This window comes from Carlito syrichta, unplaced genomic scaffold (genome assembly GCF_000164805.1).
Source record: "Carlito syrichta isolate Samal-C Ts95f unplaced genomic scaffold, Tarsius_syrichta-2.0.1 Scaffold316004, whole genome shotgun sequence".
Taxonomy (NCBI): Eukaryota; Metazoa; Chordata; class Mammalia; order Primates; family Tarsiidae; genus Carlito; species Carlito syrichta.
The window spans coordinates 434,002-458,249 of record NW_007260100.1 but is presented as its reverse complement, the minus strand read 5'-3'; the positions used below and the strand labels follow the sequence as shown (position 1 = coordinate 458,249).

The 24,248-nt window shown below is 34.6% G+C and overlaps 1 protein-coding gene across 1 annotated transcript in view; it reads right to left on the bottom strand.

Annotated features, from left to right (window-relative positions):
• Positions 1-24,248, bottom strand: part of DIAPH2 (diaphanous related formin 2) — a 650,570-nt gene that overhangs the window by 463,814 nt on the left and 162,508 nt on the right. The window contains exons 13-14 of the mRNA XM_021706787.1: positions 20,386-20,487; positions 18,461-18,555 (exon numbers count right to left, since the gene is read on the bottom strand). Coding sequence (XP_021562462.1) covers positions 18,461-18,555; positions 20,386-20,487 — 197 coding nt within the window. The remainder of the gene's footprint in view (positions 1-18,460; positions 18,556-20,385; positions 20,488-24,248) is intronic.

The following is a 24,248-nucleotide window of genomic DNA, read 5'->3' as shown; positions in this document are numbered from 1 at the left end:
TGCCACAAACTTCTGTCATTAAGCATAAGGGAAATGGTCTTGTCTAAATTGTCACCATTTTCACAATACAGGTGAAAGCTGCAGACATATCCAGCATTTGCCTCAGACATCACTCTGACTAGCATTCCATACTTCGTATTTTTATTCAGATTATGAATCCGAAAAGACAGTCTTCCACAATGAGGTAAATTCACATCAGCAGCAACCAGGAACAGAATATGGAATAATGCAAACTCACGTTAGTGGTCGTGAATGAGTTAAGATGTCTATCCTACCAAAGGCAATTACAGATTCAACAAAATACACATTAAATCGTTCTTCTCAGACCTAAAAACAACAATACAGAAATTAATATGGAAACATAAATGACCCCGAATAGCCAAAACAATCCCAGCAAAAGAAAAAAAGCAGGAGGTATCACACTTCCAGACTTTAAACTTTACTATAAGGCTATAATAACCAAAACAGCCTAATATTGGTTCAAGAACAGGAATATAGGCCAATGGAACAGGGTAGAGATCCCAGAAGCAAAACCTCAATTTCTCAATCAAGTCATCTTCGACAAAGCCTCCATCAACAAACACTGGGGAGAGGAGAACCTATTCAGTAAATGGTGCTGGGAAAACTGGCTGACCACATGCAGGAGACTGAAACAGGACCTCTACCTATCACCATACACAAAAATAGACTCGAAATGGATCAAAGACCTAAATGTAAAACCTCAAACTATAAGAATCTTGCAAACACAGGAGACACCCTTATGGGAATTAGAATAGGCAACCAATTCCTGATCAAAACCCTAAATGCACATGCCATAAGAGATAAGATAGACAAGTAGGACCTCGTTAAACTGAAAAGCTTTTGCAAAGCAAAAGAAACCATCAAGAGAACAGGAGACAACCCACAGAACGGGAAAAAATATTTGCCAACTGTATATCTGACAAAGGCCTAACATCCACGATCTACAAGGAACTCAAAAGTGCTGAAAGGTAAAAACAGCCCCCTTAAAAAATGGGCAAAAGACATGAATAGACACTTCTCAAAAGAAGACATATGGGCAGCCAACAGACTCATGAAAAAGTGCTCAGCCTCACTAATTATCAGAGAAATGAAAATCAAAACCACATTGAGATACTACCTAACTCGAGTAAGAATGATCATCATTAATAAAACAAAAAACAACAGATACTGGCAAGTACGTAGAGAAAAGGGAACTCTTCCACACTGTTGGTGGGAGTGCAAGCTAATTCAACCTCTGTGGAAAACAATGTGGCGATTTCTAAAAGAACTAGAAATCAACATCGCATACGACCCAATCCTTCTGGGAATAAACATGGAGCAACTCAAATCATTATACAAAAAAGATATCTGTGCACATATGTTTATTGCAGCTCTATTCACAATAACAAAAACATGGAATCAATCGAAATGCCCACTGAAACTGAACTGGATTTTTAAAAATGTGGTACATACACATGATGGAATATTACGCAGCCATAAAGAAGGACAAAATTATGGACTTCACAGCAACTTGGATGGATTTGGAGTCTATCATACTCAGTGATCTACCAGAGAAACAAAGAAGTGGGTACCACAAGTTCTCACTCATATGTCTTCTTTTGAGAAGTGTCTATTCATATCTTTTGCCCACTTTGTCATGGGGCTGTTGTTTTTTGTTTTTTGTTTTTCTTTTCAGCACATTTGAGTTCCTTGTAGATCCTTGATGTTAGGCCTTTGTCAGACATGGAATTGGCAAATATTTTTCCCAGTCTGTGGGCAGTCTCTCTGCTCTCTTGATGGTATTTTTGGCTTGGCAGAAGCTTGTCAGTTTAATGAGGTCCCACTTGTCTATCTTATCTCTTATGGCATGGGCACTTGAGGTTTTGATCAGGAATTGGTTGCCAGTTCCAACTTCCATAAGGGTGTCTCCTGCATTTTCTAAGGTTCTTATAATTTGAGGTTTTACATTTAGGTCTCTGATCCAATGCTGGAGAGGATGTGGCAAAAAGGGAACACTTCTACACTGTTGGTGGGAGTGCAAACTAGTATATCCTCTATGCAAAATAGTGTGGAGATACCTAAAAGTTCTAAAAATCAACCTTCCATATGACCCCGCAATCCCCCTACTGGGAATATATCCGGAAGAACTCAAATCACTCTATAAAAAAGACACCTGCACACGCATGTTTATCGCAGCTATTGTTCACAATAGCAAGAACATGGAACCAACTGTGCTGCCCATCAAAAGAGGACTGGATAAAAAAATGTGGTACATATACACGATGGAATATTATGCAGCCATAAAGAAGATGAAAATCACGAACTTCGCAGCAACTTGGATGGAATTAGAGTTTATAATACTGAGTGATCTTTCACAGAAACAAAGATCTGAGTATCACATGTTCTCAGTTATAAGTGGACCTTGAACAACTACCATAATACTATAAGAAAAGGATTGACAGTAGCCGGAAACTGCGGGGGACGGGGAGGGGGCAAAGAGGTGGGATTGACAGTAGTCGATATCTGCCTGGGAAAGAGGGGTCAAACCTCATCAACAAGGGTACCTGCACAATGAATATTGGTATACCTAACCCTGAATTGTAAATAAAAATTTTAAAAAAAAGAAAACGAGGGAAAATATTTGGAACACATTAGCAACAAAAAATTACTATTCTAAATATATCAAGAACTCATACAAATCAACATGAAAAAGATAAGAAATACAATAAGAGAAAAAGTGGACAAAAGACTCTAGCAAGCATTTTACAGAAGAGAAAACACAAATGGCCTATAAGTGGCTCACAAATGGGCCCAAAGGTGCTCAACCTCATTAATAGTCAGAAAAATACCATTTGAACACACAAATAAGATATATTTTTTCATGTCTGTATACCAGCAAAAATATAAAATTCCTACAATGTGAAGTGTTTCCAGATGTATAACAATGGTTTTCAATACCGTAGTCACATAAAAATAATCTGGGTAGCTTTAAAAAAAAAAATGGTGACTGGATCCCATCCCTAGAAACGAAGATTTAATTCATCTGGAATGAAGACATATTGGTACAAACGCATCAGAAAATAATTGGGCATTATATGGTAATGAAGATGCATTTACCTCAATCTATAGTGTGCTACAGAATCATATAAAGGGTTAAATACCAATTGCTGGGCCCCACTCCCAAGGTTTAATTCAGTAAGTCTGGTTCAGGCACAGAGTTTCTGTATTTCCTAAAATGTTTGCAAGTGATGCTATTGGCTGTTGGTACAGCAATCATAATTTTAGAATATTGATCTAGAGGAGCTTTTCAGCATTTACACCAAGAGCATGTATACAAATATCCATGGCAACATTATTTTTACTAGCAGTATTAGTGATAACACTAACCACAATAATAATTTTTTTTAAAAAACCTACAAACAACCCAAATGTTCAAAGAGAAGATAACGGTCAAATAAATAATGGAATGCGCACACTACAGAACACTATATCACAGCAAAAAAAAAGTTGTACATATCAAAATAGATGAATTCCAAAAATGTGAAAATCTTAGTTTTATGTATTTATTTTGCTATTTTTTATTTTTCGAGAAAGGGTCTCACTCTGTCACCCAGGCTGGAGTACATGGTGCAATCACAGCTGACAGCAGCCTCGAACTCCTGGGCTCAAGCCATCCTCCTTAGTAGCTAGGACTACAGGCTCATACTACAATGTCCAGCTAATTTTTTTAAATTAGCTTTTGTAGAGATGAGGTCTTGCTATGTTGCCAGGCTGATCTCAAACTCCTGGCTTCAAGTGATCCTCCTGCCTCAGTCTCCAAAGTGCTGGGATTACAGGAATGAGCCATCACGCCCAGCCAAAAATGTAGTTTTGGAGTGTGTATGCAGTATGATCCCAATTATAGAAAGTTAAAAGAAGGGCAAAACCAAAACAATATATATATTTTAAGGCCACATTCCTATGTGGCAAAATTGTAAAGAAAAGCATCGAGCTGACGATCCCGATTCAGAAGTGTTTTCTTCTAGAGAGAAAGGTGTAAACAATGAATTTCACAGGCAATAGTAATGTGGGTATATGTGATTATTGTTTATTAATTCTATGCTTTAAACTGTACATGTACTGCCAGATATTACAGCAGTATCCAAATGACCTTTTGCTGTAACTTAATTCAAGCTTCTGTCCTCAGATATTCTGAATCACTCTGTGAGAGTTCACATTGTTGCCTTAAAATCTGATCCAATTCAATAAGGATTTCTTTTGATGAGCTAGTCAGGGACATCTTTTATCTGTTCATAATCATATAGATAATGACCTTCACATTCGCAATATATTCAAGGGAGGATACCCCCCAAAATGAAATTTATTTATAAAAAACTGTGTATTTATTCTTACATATTTAAACATCTGTCACCTTCAAAGTACTCTCTATCTGATGAAATATACCTATCAAGACACTTTTTCCTCTTCTCAAAAAAGTTTTTGAACTCATCAATTTTGATGTCTTTTAGTGCTTCTGCTGGTTTTTTGTTTGTTTGCTTGTTTCACCTACCCTTTGAGGACTTTTTTCATCTGGGGAAACAAAAATCACTCAGGGTGAAATCTGGTGAATAAGGAGGGTGGGGCACAGGGGTCATGTCATCTTTGGTCCAAAACTATTAAACACTCAGTGTGGTATGGGCAGGTACATTGTCATGGAAGAAGAACCAGTCACCTGTTTGCCACAAAAAAATTCACTGAAGTTGGACGCAGTCTCTTAAAACAGTAGCTGGTACTCTGATGTTCATGGGTTCCTGGAATACTTACCTAGTGAGGGAAGCCTGTACTACAAGAGGCTCACCCTCCAAAAGATAATTCCTGGTTTTTTTGGGGGGGGGGCCGCCTTGTAGACACACTCCTGAATTTGCTTTTCCTCTGAAGGCTAAGTAATAGTCTCTAAGGCTTAAACTCATCTATTTCAAACCCGTCTTATTATTTTAAGAAAAAATTGTTGTTGGTTCTTTGTGAACCCTTTCCAAATATGCCATATGTTTTCACATGGAGAATCATCAAACGAGTTGAAAAAGAATAAGACAAGAGACAATCAGATGATCCTGAACAACTCTTACTCTTAGCCATTCATTTAAGTCATAAACTGAGAGAACTAGCTAAACAGAGATTGAAGAAACCCTACAACAAATTACAAATCTAGTTTTGTTTGAAATATCTCCCCCTTGAAGCAGTATCCAAATTGTCTATGAAAATAACCCACAAAATTGTATTTGACCTGAGGCACTAAGTTTCTAACAGATATAAAGCCAATAATAGTCTTTACTCCAATCCTTAAGGATTGTTTATGTTCCCTATGAGCAATATGTGTTCGTGTTTCTTTATAAACTTTCATTAGGCAAACTCTACCACCACTCTACCATCAAATGCAAAGCAATAGGATAGACCATCTGTTGAGAAGATCTGGAAAATATGTCAATGTCAAATTCCTCAAAAATAAAATGATGATTAATCAACATACAGAAGACAATATATGGTGTACAAATATGTTTGCTATCCCACGACTGGTTTTATGTTGGTTAGGCAGAGTTTATCTTGGCCTTACTTCAGATATAGTCTTGCTCCAAACAGTTATTCCCACATGACTGCTTACTCTTTCACCAACTAGTTACCCCTCCATTAAAAGTTCACCCTCTTGATGATACTTGACCTGTTGTCCTTTCTGAGGAAATGTAGGTGTAAGATTAGATAAGAGGAGTTCAGGATATAAGGACCATGGACGCCTGATAAACAACCCCAAGCTCCTCCTTGGGTAAGTTTAACCCTTCTCTAGACCTCTGATACCTCCTGTTCAAAGGGGAAACACACCTTCACGTTATATGCATCCTGTTTAGCATATGTTGTCTTTATATTACTTTATATGTTCATCATGGGATTTGGGGAAGTTAATAACAAACAACAGCTTCCCCATCTGCGATGCTGCTTATCACCAATAAAAAAAAAATCTTCATTGGAAGTAGCCATTATTTTTGTTTTTTAATATTATATGCAACATGAATCTTATCACATAAATAGAACTCTATACTATATATCTGACTGAACCTAAAAGAACTAAAAAGAATGACCAAAACAAGGAATGTTTATGATATAGTTCAGAATGTTGCCATCATATGCAAAAATCATTTTAATCATTCCAAAAAACTTTGAATAACATAGCAGAAGTGAGCAGATGAATAATGGAGAGAATGCTTAGTCTGGTATAAAGAGTAGGGAGTATTTCCAGGAGGAGGTGAGCTTTAAGTCATATTTTGAAAGACATGACACCTAAAGAATGGAAGGACATGTGCAAAGGTATGAAGAGCAAATGCAAGACATGTATAGATTATTCAAAGGAAAGACTGAGAAATTCACCATACCCTAGAGATTAACTAGAGTTTCATTACAGTATTTAAAAATAACAGAACAGGTGGCAATCACTGTTATTACTTCTTTTTTTGAGTTGGAGTCTCACTCTGTTGCTCAGGCTAGAGTGCAATGACACGATCACAACTCATCACAGCTCCCAACTCCTGGGCCCAGGTGGTCCTTCCACCTCAATCTCCTGAGTAGCTTTAACTACGGGCATATGCCACCACACCCAGCTTTTATTTTATTTTATTTTTTTGGTAGAGACTGGTCTCAAACTCTCAAACTCCTGGGCACAAGCAATCATCCCGCCTCAGCCTCCCAAAGCACTGGGATTACAGGGGTGAGCTACCACGCCTGGCCTGCTATCATTTATTAAAGAAGAAAATGAATTTATGGAGGATAAAGGAAAACCTAGTAAGATGCACTAGATTGGAGGAAGTCTAGAGACAAAAAGACCAGCTAGGAAACAATAATGGTAAAACTATTGAAGTGATAAAGGATTAGTCCAGTCCTATGGAAATGGAAAGTAAGAGTGGATCTCATAAATCTTCAGGGAAAGGATGCATGATGACCTGGGATGAGTCTCAGTCAGGGTCAGAGAAGAGAGAAGGAATATAAACAATTCCAGGAGATAAGGAAGATAGGCCTTTATTTGGGGAAAAAAAGCAAGAATATGAGGTTTATTTGGGATGCTCTTTGAAGTGATAGTTCAACTCACAAATGGTGAGTTAATTGTCTTTAAATAAATGGTCTGAAAAGGTGGGAGGTTAGGGCTTATTTCTATCTGTGTTCTACTTGTTTAGCATTTGATAGTTTGCAAGGCTTTTTAGCATACACTCATATTTAATTTTTATATCCTGGCTTTGTAAGTATACACTTTCATCCTTCTGTAGGCAAGAAATATGAGGCTAATAGTAAAAAGGGACTTGTCCAAGGTCATACAAGGAATAAGTGATTGAAATCCAAAACAATTTTACCCACTACAATAAGAGTGGTAAGTATTAACCACTGAAGAGTAGAAACGTCAAGGAGACAATGTGGCAATTAGTCACAGCACTCAAGGAAGAAAAGTAGACACCTTATTTGCTTTTCCTGTGAAGCAACTAATTTTTCAACTCTATTCAGCTATATACATTGAATAAAAATTATAAAATGAAGGCCAAAATATGTACTCTTATTTTTCTCACAAAACTGAAAGACTTTGTGAGAAAGACTCACTAAATGGTTTCATCACTCTGAATCTTTCATAAGGGATAAAATAAGTGATGGCCTTAGTAGTAGTTGAACTATACTTTCATTCTACTAAAATGTTGCTTATTAATGCAGGAACAGAATTCAATGCCCCTTATATTGCATTAAGTAAAATTAAATCTTTATTTCTTGGCACTTAATTATATATTTCACAACACAAACAATAATGAATGTCAATGAAGACATTTATAACATCTTCTAATACTGGAAGATTTTTAAAGGATAATTTAATTTCTACTCTGACTTCTAATGATAGAGATTGCACAAACTCTTTAATTAGTAAACAGTTTTTTGGCTGCTTTTTATTCCTGTTCAACAGTAAATTCTCCAAACTGCTCACCAGCCTGCATAACACAGCAGGGAAAAACACAGATCAAACAATGGGGATTTTATAAAAGAAAATAATAAACTGAGCATCTTATCAACTAAGTTGTGATCCCAGATTGGTTAGGTGACTTAAATATCTCTAAGCCTTGGTTTCTCCTGCCATGAAATAACAAATTAGTAATTTATAAAGTTTATTTTAGCCTTAACTTTTCATGGCCTATAATTCCATGATGGAGACACAAAGGCAAAATTTTTTTTTAATTAACTAATACAAATTTAGTCAAATTTACTAATTTAACTAAAGATATTGACTAATAAATATATATTTATGGTGTACAGCATAATGTTTTGACATATATACATATTGCGGAATGACTAAATCAAGCTAATTAACATATCCATTATCTCATATACTTACCATTTTGTATGTCCTATGGTGAGAATATTTAAAATGTACTTTCTAATCAATTTTCAAAAATACAATACATTGTTACTAACCATAATTACCATGCTGTACACTAGGTATCCTGAACTTATTCCACCTATTTAACTGAAATTTTATATCCTTTGACCAACATCTCCCCAGTTTTCAGTTCCCACTCCAACCTCCAGAATGGGTAGCTACCACTTTACTCTCTGTTTCTGCAAGTACGATTTTTTTAGTTTCCTCATGCTGCATATATGAGACCATGCAGTATTTGTCATTCTGTGCCTCACTTACTTCACTTGGCATAATGTCTTCCAAATTCATCCATATTATCATAAATGATAGGATCTCCTTTCTAAAGGTATATACATAGTGTTCTATTGTGTATATAACATGAATTTGAGCACAACATTTGTAAGACTAAAGGGAGTGGTTGCACCTTAGCAATTACTGCATAGATGACAGGTTCCAAAATTCGAAGAGAAGGAAAAAAAAAGATCTTTCAAGTATTCCATCAGGTAGAATTCTCCCTATCATATCTACATTCATCCATGATTCCTCATCACTCTTAGGAAGGAATCCTGCTTGAAATCTTTCCTGCAAAGCCATATCTCTGCAGGTTACTCCCATTCCCTTTCCCTGCTATCATATACTAATCTCATCCTCCTACTTCTGGTCAGCTGAAAACACTCTTGAAACCATACTTTAGCACTGCTACCTAAGCTTGTTTGTCCCTAAATATTTATTATATCTTGCAATTGGTTATTAGAACAAATGCCCAAAGATGATACTAAATTCCAACTAATTATTCTGAGTGAACCACATCATCCCTAATTAATTCTTTAATATGACAATTTTTTCTACCACCAAACCTTTAGAAAAGGTCATTTTACTACTATCAGATACTTTGATTTCTACAAAGTATTGTCTACTAATACTCCAAGTAAAAAATACTATTTCATTCATATTAGATGTTGATGATTTTATATATCCATGATTTCTAATATGTTCTCAGATATGTTAAATGATTCTAAATATAGAATCTATGATTCTAATATTATCCAATTCTAAACAAATAATATGCATACACCAAAACACCAGGTACCTATCTAAAACATTTCAGATCATTTGCCCTAAGGACCTCTAATTATGACAATCTTATCTTAGTGTTTAATAATAGTACAAACAATGAAAGCTAAATTTGACAACACTAAAAGAAGACATGAATAACATAATAACATAAATTCAACAACACATTAAGTTGTTAGAAACAATTAATGGATACAGTTTTGTTTCATTTATTTGAGTGGAATATTAAAATTGACAAATATATATTTGTGGTGTACAACATAACATTTTAACATATATATATATATTAAATAGTTATAAATGTTAAAAGGTTTGGATGACATTATGAAGTCCTCATTCTCACCTATCACAGTCCCCCAAAGCAGCTCCTGCTAGATCATTCCTTAGCTTTCTTTATCTAGGGGACACTGACTACTTCTACTGTAATTCAATTATATGTGTCTCTCTGATGGCTACAGTTCTCTTTCCAGCATGCAAAGAGAATTGAGTACGTGAGTACATTCCTGGGATATAAATTTTTTTAAACTCTTGGCATCAAGTTTTGTTTTGGCCTATTATAAATCAAATGTCCAAAACCTCTGTCATGAAGTTTGTGATGAACAGAGACAATAAAAGAAAATGATTGGAAGCTTATCAAATTCTGAAACTTTACTGCCTATATTTTGGAAATAAAAGCAATTCTTCAAACAGTGATTCTCAACTAGGGACAATTTTGCTTCCCAGTGGACATTTGTCAAAGTCTAGAGGCATTTTTTAATCGTCAGAATTGGTGGTGGGGCTGCTACTAGCATCTAGTGGATGGAGGCCAGGGATACTGATATATACCCCACAATAAATAGGACAAAACTCCCCCCCAAATTTTAGAGCCTAAACGGTCAATTGCGACAATGTTGAGAAAGCCTACCTTAAGCATATGCTTTTAGCACTCGCCAAATATTTTAAATGTATTCATTATGTAATATTTAAGACATACAAAAATGTATATATAGGACAATCAATGTATCTACCAGTGAGTTTAAGAAATAGAGTTGGGGGGGGAGAAATAAATCTCCCTTGTGACTACCTCTTTCCTGACTACCTCCCTAAAATACTTTTAAAAAGATTAGTTAAAATATCATTGTTATTTCTATATTATACTAGGTTAAAGTGAGCCATAGAATGTTAATTTTACTATATTATGTTAAATTATACTTTAACTATCATATGTCTTTCATAAATTTGATGACTAAGTACATTGCTACATTACATGGGAAATTAGAATTACAACAGAATCTTGCAAAAAAGCATATGGTACATAAAGATTTATTCCTTGTGTATAGAAAGAAAGGTTTTGATTACCTCCTTAATACATAACAGAGAAGAAGTGGTTTTATAGATATAATCCATTGCAAAAGTGTTACATTAAATATATGACTAACCAATAATCTGGATTTAAAGCAAATTATACAAAAATGAGTAGAGAGCCAGTAGGGGGAAAAACTGTAATTGTTCTCCATCTCTCTCTGCTAATTCCATCAAGAACATTGGAGCCTGACTTCTCTGTATCCTGTTTCTCTCAGGCTGAGGTACTACTGCTTTTTGTCTAGAAGTGGCCTCATGGCTACAAGTTAGAGTAGAGGTTATAGTATAACCTTGCTTTTCATTTCCTAGTTCAGGGTTCTAGATGGTTAAGTGAAAAAAAAGAGGGTATTTTCCAACTTCTACACCTGCAAGGGAATTCCTGGTCTACCCAGACCATCACATCACTTCAATAGACCCAAGGGGTCTATGGTATGAAAGAACCCAAATTGAATGAAGTTCTACCATGGCTTAACGCATGTAAGGGAGCAGAAAATATGATCTTTGAGGCAACATCTTGCTCAACTACTAAATAAGACCTATGTTTTGTTCAAAGTATACATAAATAGGCTCAATTTTCTTTGTATTTAAAAATATTTTTCACAATCAAATTAGTACAAGATAATATTAATTGTTTAAAGCTACCTTTTCTTTCCTATAAAAAATACAACTAGTGATGGCAACAAATTAAATACTGCTATCAATCAACAAGAGACAGAAGGAATAAAAATAAATAGCCATAACATTTGCTTGGAATAAGTATGATTTCAACAATAGACTGAAAATCGCAAACAAGGGTCAAAGAAAACTTCAGTCAAGAAAGAGAAGAAAAACAATTTTAAAAAATCACTCAACCAGTTAAAAGCAAAAGATAAAAAAAGAATAGCAGCTCATGGATAACAGTATTTTTAGATTGCAAAGGCAGGCCATAAAATAATTATTTATTCCACCATTATGAGAAATGAGAAAGAAATGTTTTATGATTGTTACTGTCATTGCTAATATTTCATTTTCCCTAAAGAATTACATAAATGAATGTGGTGAATACAAGTTGTTATATAAGAGAAAAAAATGTTCTCAAATTTTACAATACTAATGCCATTATGGCCTTAATTGATATACTTGTAGTCTTCTAAAGTCATCAACCCTTGTAAAGTGCACAGGCACATGCAGACTCACAAGCCTGCATAAAATACAGATGGTCGATAGCCGTGTAAATAGATCAATGATTACAAAGATGGATTGAGGAGACAAAAACGAGCTCCACTATTACACATGCATGAACTTCCTGACTATAAGAATAATTATACTCTAGAACTGGTTAATTGAAGGAAGTTGAAGAATCTTTTTTCCCTGCAGAAATCAATAGATACCCATCTGTCTTTAATGACTTGGGTGTACATTGCCTGGAATCAGGGGAATGGATTAGATGACCTTTGTTTCATTCTCATAATTTTGTCAGAACCTAATACTAAGTAATATAGATCATAAAATCTGTTTCAAGATGTAAAATCACATTTGGGAACACATAATCATGTGACAACCTATAGACTCTACACATTGGGCACAGTGCTGGATATTCAAATGGGTTTCAGTAAAGTCATACAGCCAGCATATGTGGAAATTATTGGCGGGGATAGGGGGAAGGAGAGTGGATGCAAGCTGGAATATTCCCATGCATGTATTGCAAAGAGACATCTACAGGGGTATTTCTATAGTTTCTGGGTATGAAGGGAGTACACTAGAGCAGTATTTCACCTGCAGTATTATTATTATTTTTTTATTTTTTGAGACAGAGTCTCACTCCATCACCCAGGCTGGAGTGCAGTGGCACACTCACAGCCACCCCAGTGTCAACTTCTGGGCTCTGGCGATCATCTGCCTCAGCCTTCCAAGTAGCCGGAACTGTAGGAGCGCGCTACCACGCCTGGCTAATTTTTTAAATTATTGTAGAGAAGAGGTCTCACTATGTTGCCTAGGTTGGTCCCCAACTCCTGGGTTCAAGCAATCCTCTTGCCTCGGCCTTTCAAAGTACTGGGATTACAGTCTGAGCCACTGAGCCTGGCCTATGTGAGGTATTATTAAGGGGGAAGGGAGGAAGGGAGGAAGGGAAGAAGGAAGAGAGGAAAGGAAGGAAGGAAGTAGAAGGATGTAGCAGGAAAGGAGGAGGGAAAGAGGGAAGGAAAGAAGGAAAGGTCAAAGAAAATGAAGCAACTGGAGGAAGAGCAATAAACAAGACAATCAGCCAGCTGTATGCTTAGCAGGAATTCATATGTCTCTTAAAAGTAAGGAAGACAGAGACCAAAAGATCATGAATGAATAGAACATGTGCTTAAGGAATATAGGTGCCTGGCATGTAGTGTAGATTGTTTTAAGAAAGAATTGCAAAAATAGTACTAATAATAAAAACTACTTAAATTACTCACTGTAATTTGGGATATCAAAAGAAGCATCTCTTCCTCCAGTCTCATTCTTTTATTTCTCATTCCTTAAAACTCTCCTGTGTTGGCTTTTGTGATACATCCTAGCATGGTAGCCATTGTCCTGATATACTGACTCCTTTTGCTCTGGTTTTTCTAATACCACCCTTTCCCTCAACTTGTATAGTCCTTAGAAATGCAATCTTTAACTTTCCATTTGTTGCTTTTTTCACTAGGAACCTCAAGAACTTCATTGTTCTCATACTCCAAAAATCACTTTTTTGGAACAACTCCAAAAATCCTTAATTTCAATCCTGGCCTCTATTCTGAATTCCAGTACATATTCTAATATAATGTTATCCATAAAATGTTTCTTCTCTGTCCTGGAAGTATTTTTTCTCCTACCAGATTTGCCTCTTTTTGTCAGTGGTACAATGATTCTAACCCTGGGATTTTTCAGTTAATCATTTTTTAAAAAAACTTATTTACCCACATTCCCTATTTTCCTACCCACAACGTATTTCAGTGCCTCATGATACCTTATACTTGAAATTTCAGTTATCTTCCGATGCCTAGTATCTTTACATCAAGTCATTTATTATACTGCAGCTAGAGTAACTTTATTGAATGTATAATTTAACCATGGTCAAACTCAATAGGTTGACATTCAAGTTATCTACAAGGGATCAACACACCTGACGCATATAGAGAATAGAAATGAGTCAGAGTAAGTAAAGTGCAGTAGAGAGTGGTGGGACCTGTGGCAAAATGGAGTGTGTGACATTAAAATTGTATCATTTAGGCACCATAAAAGTTCAAAGAAAAACATAGTTGAGAGAGAGAGAGAGAAAGAGACTGAACTTGCACATGAGAACCTGTGAGTTAGTAGTTTGTGATCTCTGTGCCTCTACAATATGACTCCATCCAATCTACTAATTTTTTATATGTTCTTTCTCACTGTCATCCTATATGACTTCTGAGCTATACTGGAAAAATAAATTATCCTTTATATTCATCAAATCTTTGTCTATCATTCCTTTTTCCTAGCCCTCTCTAACTGAATCCGACTAGAGTTTCAAAGTCCAGTACACTTCTTTGAGGAAGACTACCATAACCACAGCCCACTCTAAGCTACAGCTTCCCTTCTGTGAGCTGTACCAGTTTCTAAACTTCTTTTTTGCACCACAGACCCATTTCAAACCAGCTTTTGAATTCCTCTCAGAATAAAATAAAAAGCACATGACTATAGAAGAAACCTAATTAGATTGAAATAGTTATCAACATATGTACAAAAATAAATTGTGATATAATAACAGATGTGCTTGATTAATGCATTAAAAACCGTCTAGTGGCAGCTGTAATAAGTACTGTAATTTCAAAGCATTAATGATTATAAATAATGTTTCAAGATGTCTACCACAACTGTAACTAAAATAGGAAAACGTTTATTATTTCTATGAGTCAAAAAGTTAGAGGTATTGCTAATACTACTTTGGTCTGTTGCCTACATTTGTAATTAAATGATATACTAAATACTAATTAGAACTTAAAGAACATAAAAATGTATTTTTCACATCTAAGTTCAGGATTCCTTGAATTATCTCCATAGATCCCCAAAGGGGGCTATGAAACCCTAGTTATCAGCCCCTGTTTTATCACATCTTTGCAAATGATTCTGCAGTAACAGTATATGTACTCTTTTATGTTGATCACTTTTTTACATGTAGGTATTGTGAATATGAGTATAAATTATCTATAAAAATGGTATTTTCTCAGCATTTAAGAATCATTTGCATGCACTAATGATTTCAAATAGAACATACTTCTGTTTTTCCCTGAACACTTGAATCACTTTTTTTCAAACTTCTAGTTTCATTTCTTTGTCAATGCTCGATATGTAAGAGTGTCTACAGATACTGCTGTTGTACCACTAATATCCTAAAATCACTGACCGGTCTTAGATTTTTCTCTCAATAGATCAGATTAAATTATACTGAAAAAGATTTTCAAAGCTGGAATAATAATTCTAAGAACACCTAAATTTAGTATACATTACTTGATAACTGCACATATTAAGAGCTTTTCAAAACAACTTCAGAATATAGTGTACTTTTACATGTTTCTATGTGTTACTCTAAGTATTTTAGGACATTTCAATTTCTCCCACATAGAAAACTCAATTTCTCACTTAAATTTAGATATTTTGAAATAATTTTTTAAATAGTATTTTTATTAGTAACCTTAAAATTTGAGCTTGATATTGCTGATTAAATAAAAGTAATTTTTTTCTAGCAAGACAATTATCCTGCCAAATAACTAAAATCTATTAGTTGTCTGGCAAGGAAGAGCCTATTGACCCATACTCGAAGAAATAATACTGGTGTTAATTCAAGTCTCTGGGAAGTGATATATCCTTAATTGTTTTTTGTTGTTATGAGGAGAAAACCATGCTACATGAGCAACAAACTGTGATTATGCATGGATGGAGTTTAGCACTATAATCAAATAGAACTTACCACAAAGTTAATCTGATGATACATATTTAATGCCACGCATTATCGATGTGCTACACGGTAATTAGACATAAATTGTAAACAGCTCATGTGAGTGACAAATTGATGCTACTTTTGCATCGCTGAAGTAAATGTTTCTGGAATGGGAGGGGAAAGAGGTGCTGGTGGTTCTAGTCTTTTCTCCTGATTGAGTAAAGTTGTCTCCTTTGGGGGGCTGGAAAATCATATAATTGTTTCAACCCAGGGGCATCCTCCTTATCAGAAGATACTCAGACATTTGATTTGTCTAGATAAAAACAATACTAACCTTAATAACTCAGGTGAGCTATTCACCATTTGTGCCTTGTACCCAAGTAGCACAGTTCCAATTATGCATATTATATCACAGTTAAACTGTTTTCTTTCTATAAGCAAAACTAATAAAATGAGCTTTTAGCAAGGAAAGAGAAGAAACTTTAGAGTGTATGGTGCAGAGAAAGAAAGCAAGTTGGTTGTCAAAAAAAGTTCTCAGCAAATAGAAGGTATGAAACAAACAGAAGGCAAAAAAATTGGTAGGATAAAGGAGGAAAGGGGTTAAAAGCACAGATATATCAAAAAGAGAAAAAGATAAAGTCTAGGAAATAAGAAGAGACAAGACAAGTTCAGGTCAACCCATATACAGCAGATAGGAAATGTATGGAGGCGGAAGTACAAAATAGCCTTGCAGGAGCTACACTTTGTGATTCTCCTTCACTCACCTTCCCAGGTCACAATTCAAGATTTTGCATCATAATATGCTTTTACAGGACATTTTGACTGCATAGTGGATAAGATTAAACCAGCAAATTCAAGAATTTAGACATAATTTACTGCCACCTCCAAACTGTAAGCAATTCATTCCTCCATACTGGACCAGATTTCCCCAGTTTAAAGGGAGAAACAAATACATATATTTTTTATGCTACAATATAAAGTAAAACAACAAAAGAATTCCAGGTAGCAAATTTCTATATGTACATTTTTAAAGACCACCACACACAAGGGAAATTCACAGGTAAGATGCTCTGTTTCTGAACTATCTTCCCCAAAGAGTTTGAAATATAGCTTCAAAAATGTTTCTAGCTAATAAATATCACAGTGCCATTCTGCATATTTACATTCTTTTCTATTTACCAAGGCATGTGAAAGAAACACTACTCGTACACTGTTTTAATGGGTAAAATTATGGCTATATCAATTAACTCTTCAAAAGTTAAACAGGAAAGATTAGAAAGCTTCAATTGTTGAGCAGTCACAAGTTTACTTGCTTTATTGGATTTTGAAATTAAACCCTTCAACTGAAAAAAGAAGAAATAAATCACATTTTGGTTTCATGTCTTGCTCATTCTGATTATTTTACTAACGACTGTGGGACTAAGAAGGGTAGGACAAATGTGTTCAACTCCCCTCAACTTGCATTTTTGAACAGAGAAATACTTTTTTTTCTAAAATTTTTCCATAAGAGGATTTCTTATCAAACTGTAACTTTTATTGATATTGGCATGCCATGATAGTAAAAACTCTGTATACACTCATTAAACCTTAGTCCTATAAAAAAATCATGCCTATATTGAAAACATATGCATGAGATAAACTGTGATGCAAGCCTGCAATCCAAAACAGAGGAGCTTCTGCAGCGACATGGCTTGTTCAAATGATAAACACAAGTTCTCTGAGCTTGAGAGAATCTGAGGGGATATGGCAAAATTGTTAAAGCTACAGCATAAACTACTTGATGTCTTCTTAACATCAAAACCAATTGCATGACTCAAAAACAAAAGACAACAAGAGAAAAAAAAAAAAACTACACCGACTATACCCTTTGACAAAAAAAAAAAAAAATTTCTAGCACTTCCTTCCAAATATTAAACCAGACAGGGCCAAACATACCAATAATTCAAATAATATGTTAGATTTGTATAATGCTTTATTATTCAAAGAACTTTATTTGGTTTAATCCTCACAATGGCTCTGATATTTCAGATAAAGAAATAGAGGTTAAGAAAGCTTAAATAGTTTACCCACAGGAGACAGAATAATACAATGGCTCTAGAGTCAACATAGACCTTGTTTTGAATCCCATCTCTGCCACTCTGCCCCTTATACGCTATGTAACATTGGGCAATGTCTCTAAACCTTAGTTTCCTTATTTATAAAATGATGACAACAGTGCTTCTCTCATAGGGTTGTTGTAGAAGTCAGATAAATACATAAAAGATTGGACATGATCCCCAACACATGTTAAGGACCAAAACAAAATTGGGTACACGTTAAGTACCCAACTTAACAGCAGGTATGTTAAGTACTCATTAAGCTTGAGCAAGCTATTTAATCTACTGACCTCTCAGCTTTTCATCTATAAAATGGTAACAACAATATCTGCTTAATGGAGTAATTTTAACTATAAAATATATGTAACTTTATATATAGTCAATGATGGAGAATATGTCTATGTATGCATATGCTTATATTTTAAAGGATATATATCTAATAAATGGCAGAAGCAGAATTAGAACCTAGATCTTCTATGTTGAGTCCTCTTACTATCAACACAGCCAGACCCTACCAATACCATTATCCAAATATACAAGAGCATTTTCTCACAAATACACTGAGAAGGGACCAAACTAAAAATCCAAAAATACCTGTAAAAATGAATTTAAAAAGAAAAACAGCCAAGTTACCTGAATTAAGGCCTCAGTCAACATGTCCTCATTAACTTCTAAAATAATGTTTCTTATATCTTCATATGGCATGCGATATGATCCCAGAAAGATAGCTAAAATAAAATTTGATTTTATTAAAAATAGAAGAGCATCAACATTTAAAAGTCCTAATAAATACCTGATTCCCATTTCATAGACTTCAAAATATGAAATTTTGGTTACTAATACTAATTAAAAGAATTATTAAAGGAAAAGCTGCTACATTTAATGGATTACTTTATCTAGAAAAAAAATAGTCTATTGTCTCAGGCTCTAATCTTTACAGCACATATATTTCTATACAAAATACAACTCTTACTAATAGCACTCATGACTACATGCTTATGAATTTTAGACCAGGCTGATACAAAATGACCCATGAAAACTTAGAGATTTTATTTTAAGTTGGACTTTTAGTTCAGTGAAAAATTAAGTATAGAGATTGTCAGATGCATCCAACACAGTATTTCTCAGGAATGACAAAGTAACCAAATTAAAAAAAATTATATCCATCTACTTTGCAATTCTCCAATATAAGAACAAAATGAAAGTGCTTGAATCATCAATGTGCTCTGTATTCCTACTGACATTTCTGTGGTACACTATTAGTTGCTTTATTTATTAAATCACAATTTCCCGTGTCACCTTTTTCTTAATTGGACACATATCATATCAAAATAATTCAACCAATTATACCGAGAATAACTCACAATTACTCAGAAGTTATTTTTCAGCAACATATTCCACTTTAATCTCCATTAAACATACTTTTAAAAGAACATAGATTTGTTCTTATCACTGGAACCCGAATATATTTTCAAGATTTTTTTTTCTTCATGAAAAGGTCTATATGCCTTCACACATACAAAAAAAAAAAATTCTTCACCGTAGGCAAATGATTACCCATACATAAATACCAAATGAGATCTCTACAATCTAAATTAATAATTTTGGCAAATATCAGCCAGCAATTAAGATCATAATGAGTGGTTTTTTTGGTAAATACTAAACATCAACTTTATCAAGAAAATATACTAAAAAAAAGAAAATATACTATCAGGCAAGAAATGTACACATTGAGAACAGTTATTAGTCAAATTGCTTTTCTGACAGCAACATTTCCACTGACACATGAATGATGAGTTGTTTATTTTAATCTGGTTCCCTATACCACATTCTTTAACAAAATAAACTCCCACGGTATTCGTCTGTGCAATTAGAAATGCTTGATGTTCTGAAATTTCTCAGGCGTGGTGTTTTAGTATCATCAGAATCTAAACACAATCTACTGTAGTGACAGAAATAATTCTGAGTTTAACTCACAAGGAAGAACAAGTCAAAGTAAAACTTAAAGACCTATTAAAATGAAGATGGGTTTAACTGTCCAGCTACTAGCAAAAGCATACTTAATGGCTTGACTGGTTTGTAAAGGCTTCAAGCTTCACTAACCAGTTTTAAAGTGCAGTGGTAAACAATTTAACTAGATCATACACAATTGCTTTAAAGGAGTAGCAGTAAAAGGATCTGTCCAATGTTTCCAATGAATACTTTAAAAATATCAATCCAAGGGCTAGGCAGAAGGAAAAACAAAACACTTTTTTCAATTCTGCCTTATGTTTCACCATGTCCTCTAATAGTGTTTTATTATCAATATTTTTCAGAGTTTTATTATTCATAAATTTCATCTGGCCTGACCAAAGTTAAATTATAATTTTCTCCATACTGGTTAAGTGGTAAAAAGGTACCCCAAATCATGTTTACACAGAATAGTAGATGCTAAATATATAAATATTATAAATTTATATAAATATTTAGCATCAGTTCAAAGAAGTCACAACTTTGTTTAAATACACTCACCAACTACCACTACCGCCACCATTTCCCACACAGTAAATATTACATACACAGATTCTGGGCTGTTTTGGGATCAAAAACTCTCAATTCTTTCACTTTCTTCTTTGTAGGAACTGTCTTCTTTTCTTCTGAAGCTTCTATATTCTTTTGAACTGAAATAAAAATGTTGATTCATAAACAATAACGGTACTAATCCAAGTACATGGAATAACATTAGTAAGGCATATTAACTACATTAATAAAGCCCATTCTGAAATCAATATATGTGTTTATTTCATTAGTTCAAGGAAGAGGATAAACATAAAAATATAGACCTGTTTAGCAGTTTCCCTACAAATTAAATATCAGCACTTAAGCAGAAAAGATAAGCCAAATAGAACCAAAAATCAATTGCTCCTTCTTACCTAATGTGCAACATTAATTACTCCTTTACCAAGTACCTACAGCAGCACTGGAATAAAATATATAGTAAAATCTCACTAATTTGAAGAATATCATACATTTCTCCCAAAACATGATAAAATTTAGATATTTCTTCAATTCAGCTTTAAAGCACCTAAGGTTAACTTCAATTGCTAAACAGGTCGCCATATAAAAACTCCTGCTAAGACTGCTGTGAGGACTAGGAATGAGCCATTTGAAAGTTGCACAACATAGCCGGGGTCTGTGGCTCAGCCTGTAATCCCGAGCCTTTGGGAGGCTGAGGTGAGTGGATTGCCTGAGCCCGCTGGTTCGAAACCCGCCTGAGCAGCGAGACCTCATCTCTACAATAAATCAAAAAATCAGCCGGGCGTGGTAGCGCACGCTTGTAATTCTGGCTACTTGGAAGGCTGAGGTGGAAGGGTCGCCGGAACCCAGCAGGTCGAGACTGCGGTGGCCGGGAGTGGCCACTACACTCAAGTCTGGGCGACAGAGTGAGACTCCAACTCAAAAAAAAAAAAAGAAAAAAGAAAATTGTACAACAGTAGCAACCATTTGCATACACATAATTAAAGAAAATCAAAGATGTGGTCTTTTAAGTACGTTAGCTTTGTCTCCGGCCTCATTTAAAAAATACTATTTGCTTTCTTAGTACAGAAGATTTACTTTTGCTTTCTTCAGAAAATAACTCTATAATTTGAAACAGCTAAAATGATTGAAACTACAAGGAATGGTGGTGCTAAAGCGTGGCTTTAGCCCTCTATAACCTCCATTAGCCCATCTCCCAAATAAGCCAGCCACTAAACCCATGTGGCTGTCTGTTATGAAACTGAAGCAGGAAGTCAAATCCCTAAACTCTTCCTGTACAGAAATTTGACAGCTACCATTGTGCTCAAGTGTTGGCAGTTTACCTCTTCTAATATAAAAACAGGGTTGTAGGTAATGGAACCATCAAAAAATATGAGAAACGTAAAGCTAACTTTTTTTTTTCCCCATCAAACAGACTGTTAGGCTCTTGCTCCCAAATTCATGCTGCTAAATTTCATCACTGATTCATATGGCCACAATCATGCTGCTTCTGTAATGTTAAATATATGACAATTTTAAAGCAATAATGATATTTATTATTTTAATCCATCTAATCTTTGTTAAGGAGATCACAAATGCAGTATGATTTTCTTTTTTAGAGGAAAAACAACAAATAAACACGTTGTATTTTTGCTAAGATAATGTATTCATAGAAGTCTGTGTCTTGGAAATTTTTGCAACATGCTATAGAATTCATCAAAATATTGCTAGTCTGTTCAGACTCCCTTTGTTACAGCCTCTATGGAAAACAGTGTGGCGATTCCTAAAAGATCTAGAAATCGATCTTCCATACAACCCCACATTCCACCTACTGGGAATATACCTGGAAGAACACAAATCACTCTATAACCTGCACATGTACATTTATCACAGCATCATTCACAGTAGCAAGAACATGGAACCAACTGTGCTATCCATCAAAAGAGGACTGGATAAAAAAATGTGGTACATATACACGATGGAATATTACACAGTCATAAAGAAGAACAAAATCATGAACTTCACAGCAACCTGGATGGACTTAGAGTCTATAATACTGAGTGATCTTTCACAGAAACAAAGAACAGAGTATCACATGTTCTCACTCATAAGCGAACCTTGAACAATTATCATAATACTATAAGAAATGGCAATAGTGGGAATCTGCCTGGGGAAGGGGAGGCACACCTCATCAACAAGGATACCTGCATAACAAACATTTGTATACCTAACCCTGAATTTCACTCCACATCCTAAAATAAAAAAAATTAAAAGTAAAAAAAAAAGACTCCCTTTGTTTTAATGGTGCAATGTATAGAAAAATTAAATGAGCTCACTGCAGAAATAACAGATAAAAAAATTACCTGAATAACTAAAGTTCTAATAGTTGTAAATTTTACTAGACTGACCAATCTAGAGTGATGCACGGTCTAATGAGATTGGATAACAATTACACTTGAAAGTCATAATCTTATGAAACATGGCAAGTAGTCAAGTTGACAACCACAATAGTCATTGCTATTACTAAAGGAAAAATGACTTTTTAATATATTTATTTTAAAATCATCAAAAGTGTTCTTCAAAGGATCTTTCTAAGAGCACAATGTCTTTCCTTTATGATAACATTTTGATTTACTCTAATTTTCAAGCCACACCCAGCTGAAGGTAACTGTATATAAAGAACTGACAGTCCAATAGTCATTCCCTTTGTTTATAAAAGAATAAAGTATTTAAGTTATATTGAAATTACTTCTAGAATCATTCAGAAATTTTAACCCAGTCAATGAAATAGTCAAGAAAACTGTTCTTATCTTTCAATATGCCTTAAACTCCACTATGGGCAACTTTATTAACCAAGTACATATAGAATGAAAATGCTGTAACATGAAAGATATATTAAGATTATTTTGTTGCAAAAAAAGATGATTTTGTTAAATAACAGGATCTCAACCCACTCAGGCATAGCTAATGTTCATTTTGTATGACTTCATATTTTTTTATTTTTTTCACTAAAATGTAGTCTAATTTCCCCTTTTTCAAATGAACATATTGTTTAAAATTAAAATTAGATGCCCTAAATGTCTACAGTTCACAGTTTTGCTTTTGTAAATCCTATTTTCTTTGTATTATACAACTTGGCTTAAATCCAAGGTTCAAAAAATGATTAGAATTCCATGAGTGGACACTGTTGTTTTGAGAACTACTAGAGTAAAATGAGTTTAAAATAGTTGTTTAGACAGGTTTTCACAAATAATCATAATTTTGCCATGATAAGTAGCTATTGACCAGTGGCTATCATTGCCTTTGGCCTTGTTTTTAAAAGCGTTCCTTAGGGATCACAACCACAGGCTTAGATAATAGAGAATTCAAAGAATAGCAATGAGATATCAAACATTCTTATAGTATTAAAGACTTCAAACGTTAAAAATCACGTGCTTTTATAGTGATCTCAAAACATCACTAGTCCTAGGATACTTTAATTCTGTATATATATATATTTTTTTATAATCAATATTCTTTATTATGAACATTGTTGTGGGGTACAGTTAAGGGTTAGGTATACAAATACGTTTCATTCAGGCACCCTATTGATAAGAGGTGCTTCCCCATCCCCAGACAGATATTTGCTACCGTTAATCCCATCTCCCTCTCCCGCCCCATAGTTTCCCACTACTGTCAGTCGTTTTCTTATAGTATTAGATTGGATGTTCAAGGTCCATTATATGAGTGAGAACATGTGATACTTGGATCTTTGTTTTTGTGAGAGGTCACTCAGTATTATAGACTCTAGTTCCATCCAGGTTGCTGTGAAATTCATGATTTTGTTCTTTTTTATGGCTGCATAGTATTCCATCGTGTATATGTACCACATTTTTTTAATCCAGTCCTCTTTTGATGGGCAGCATGGTTGCTTCCAGGTCTGACA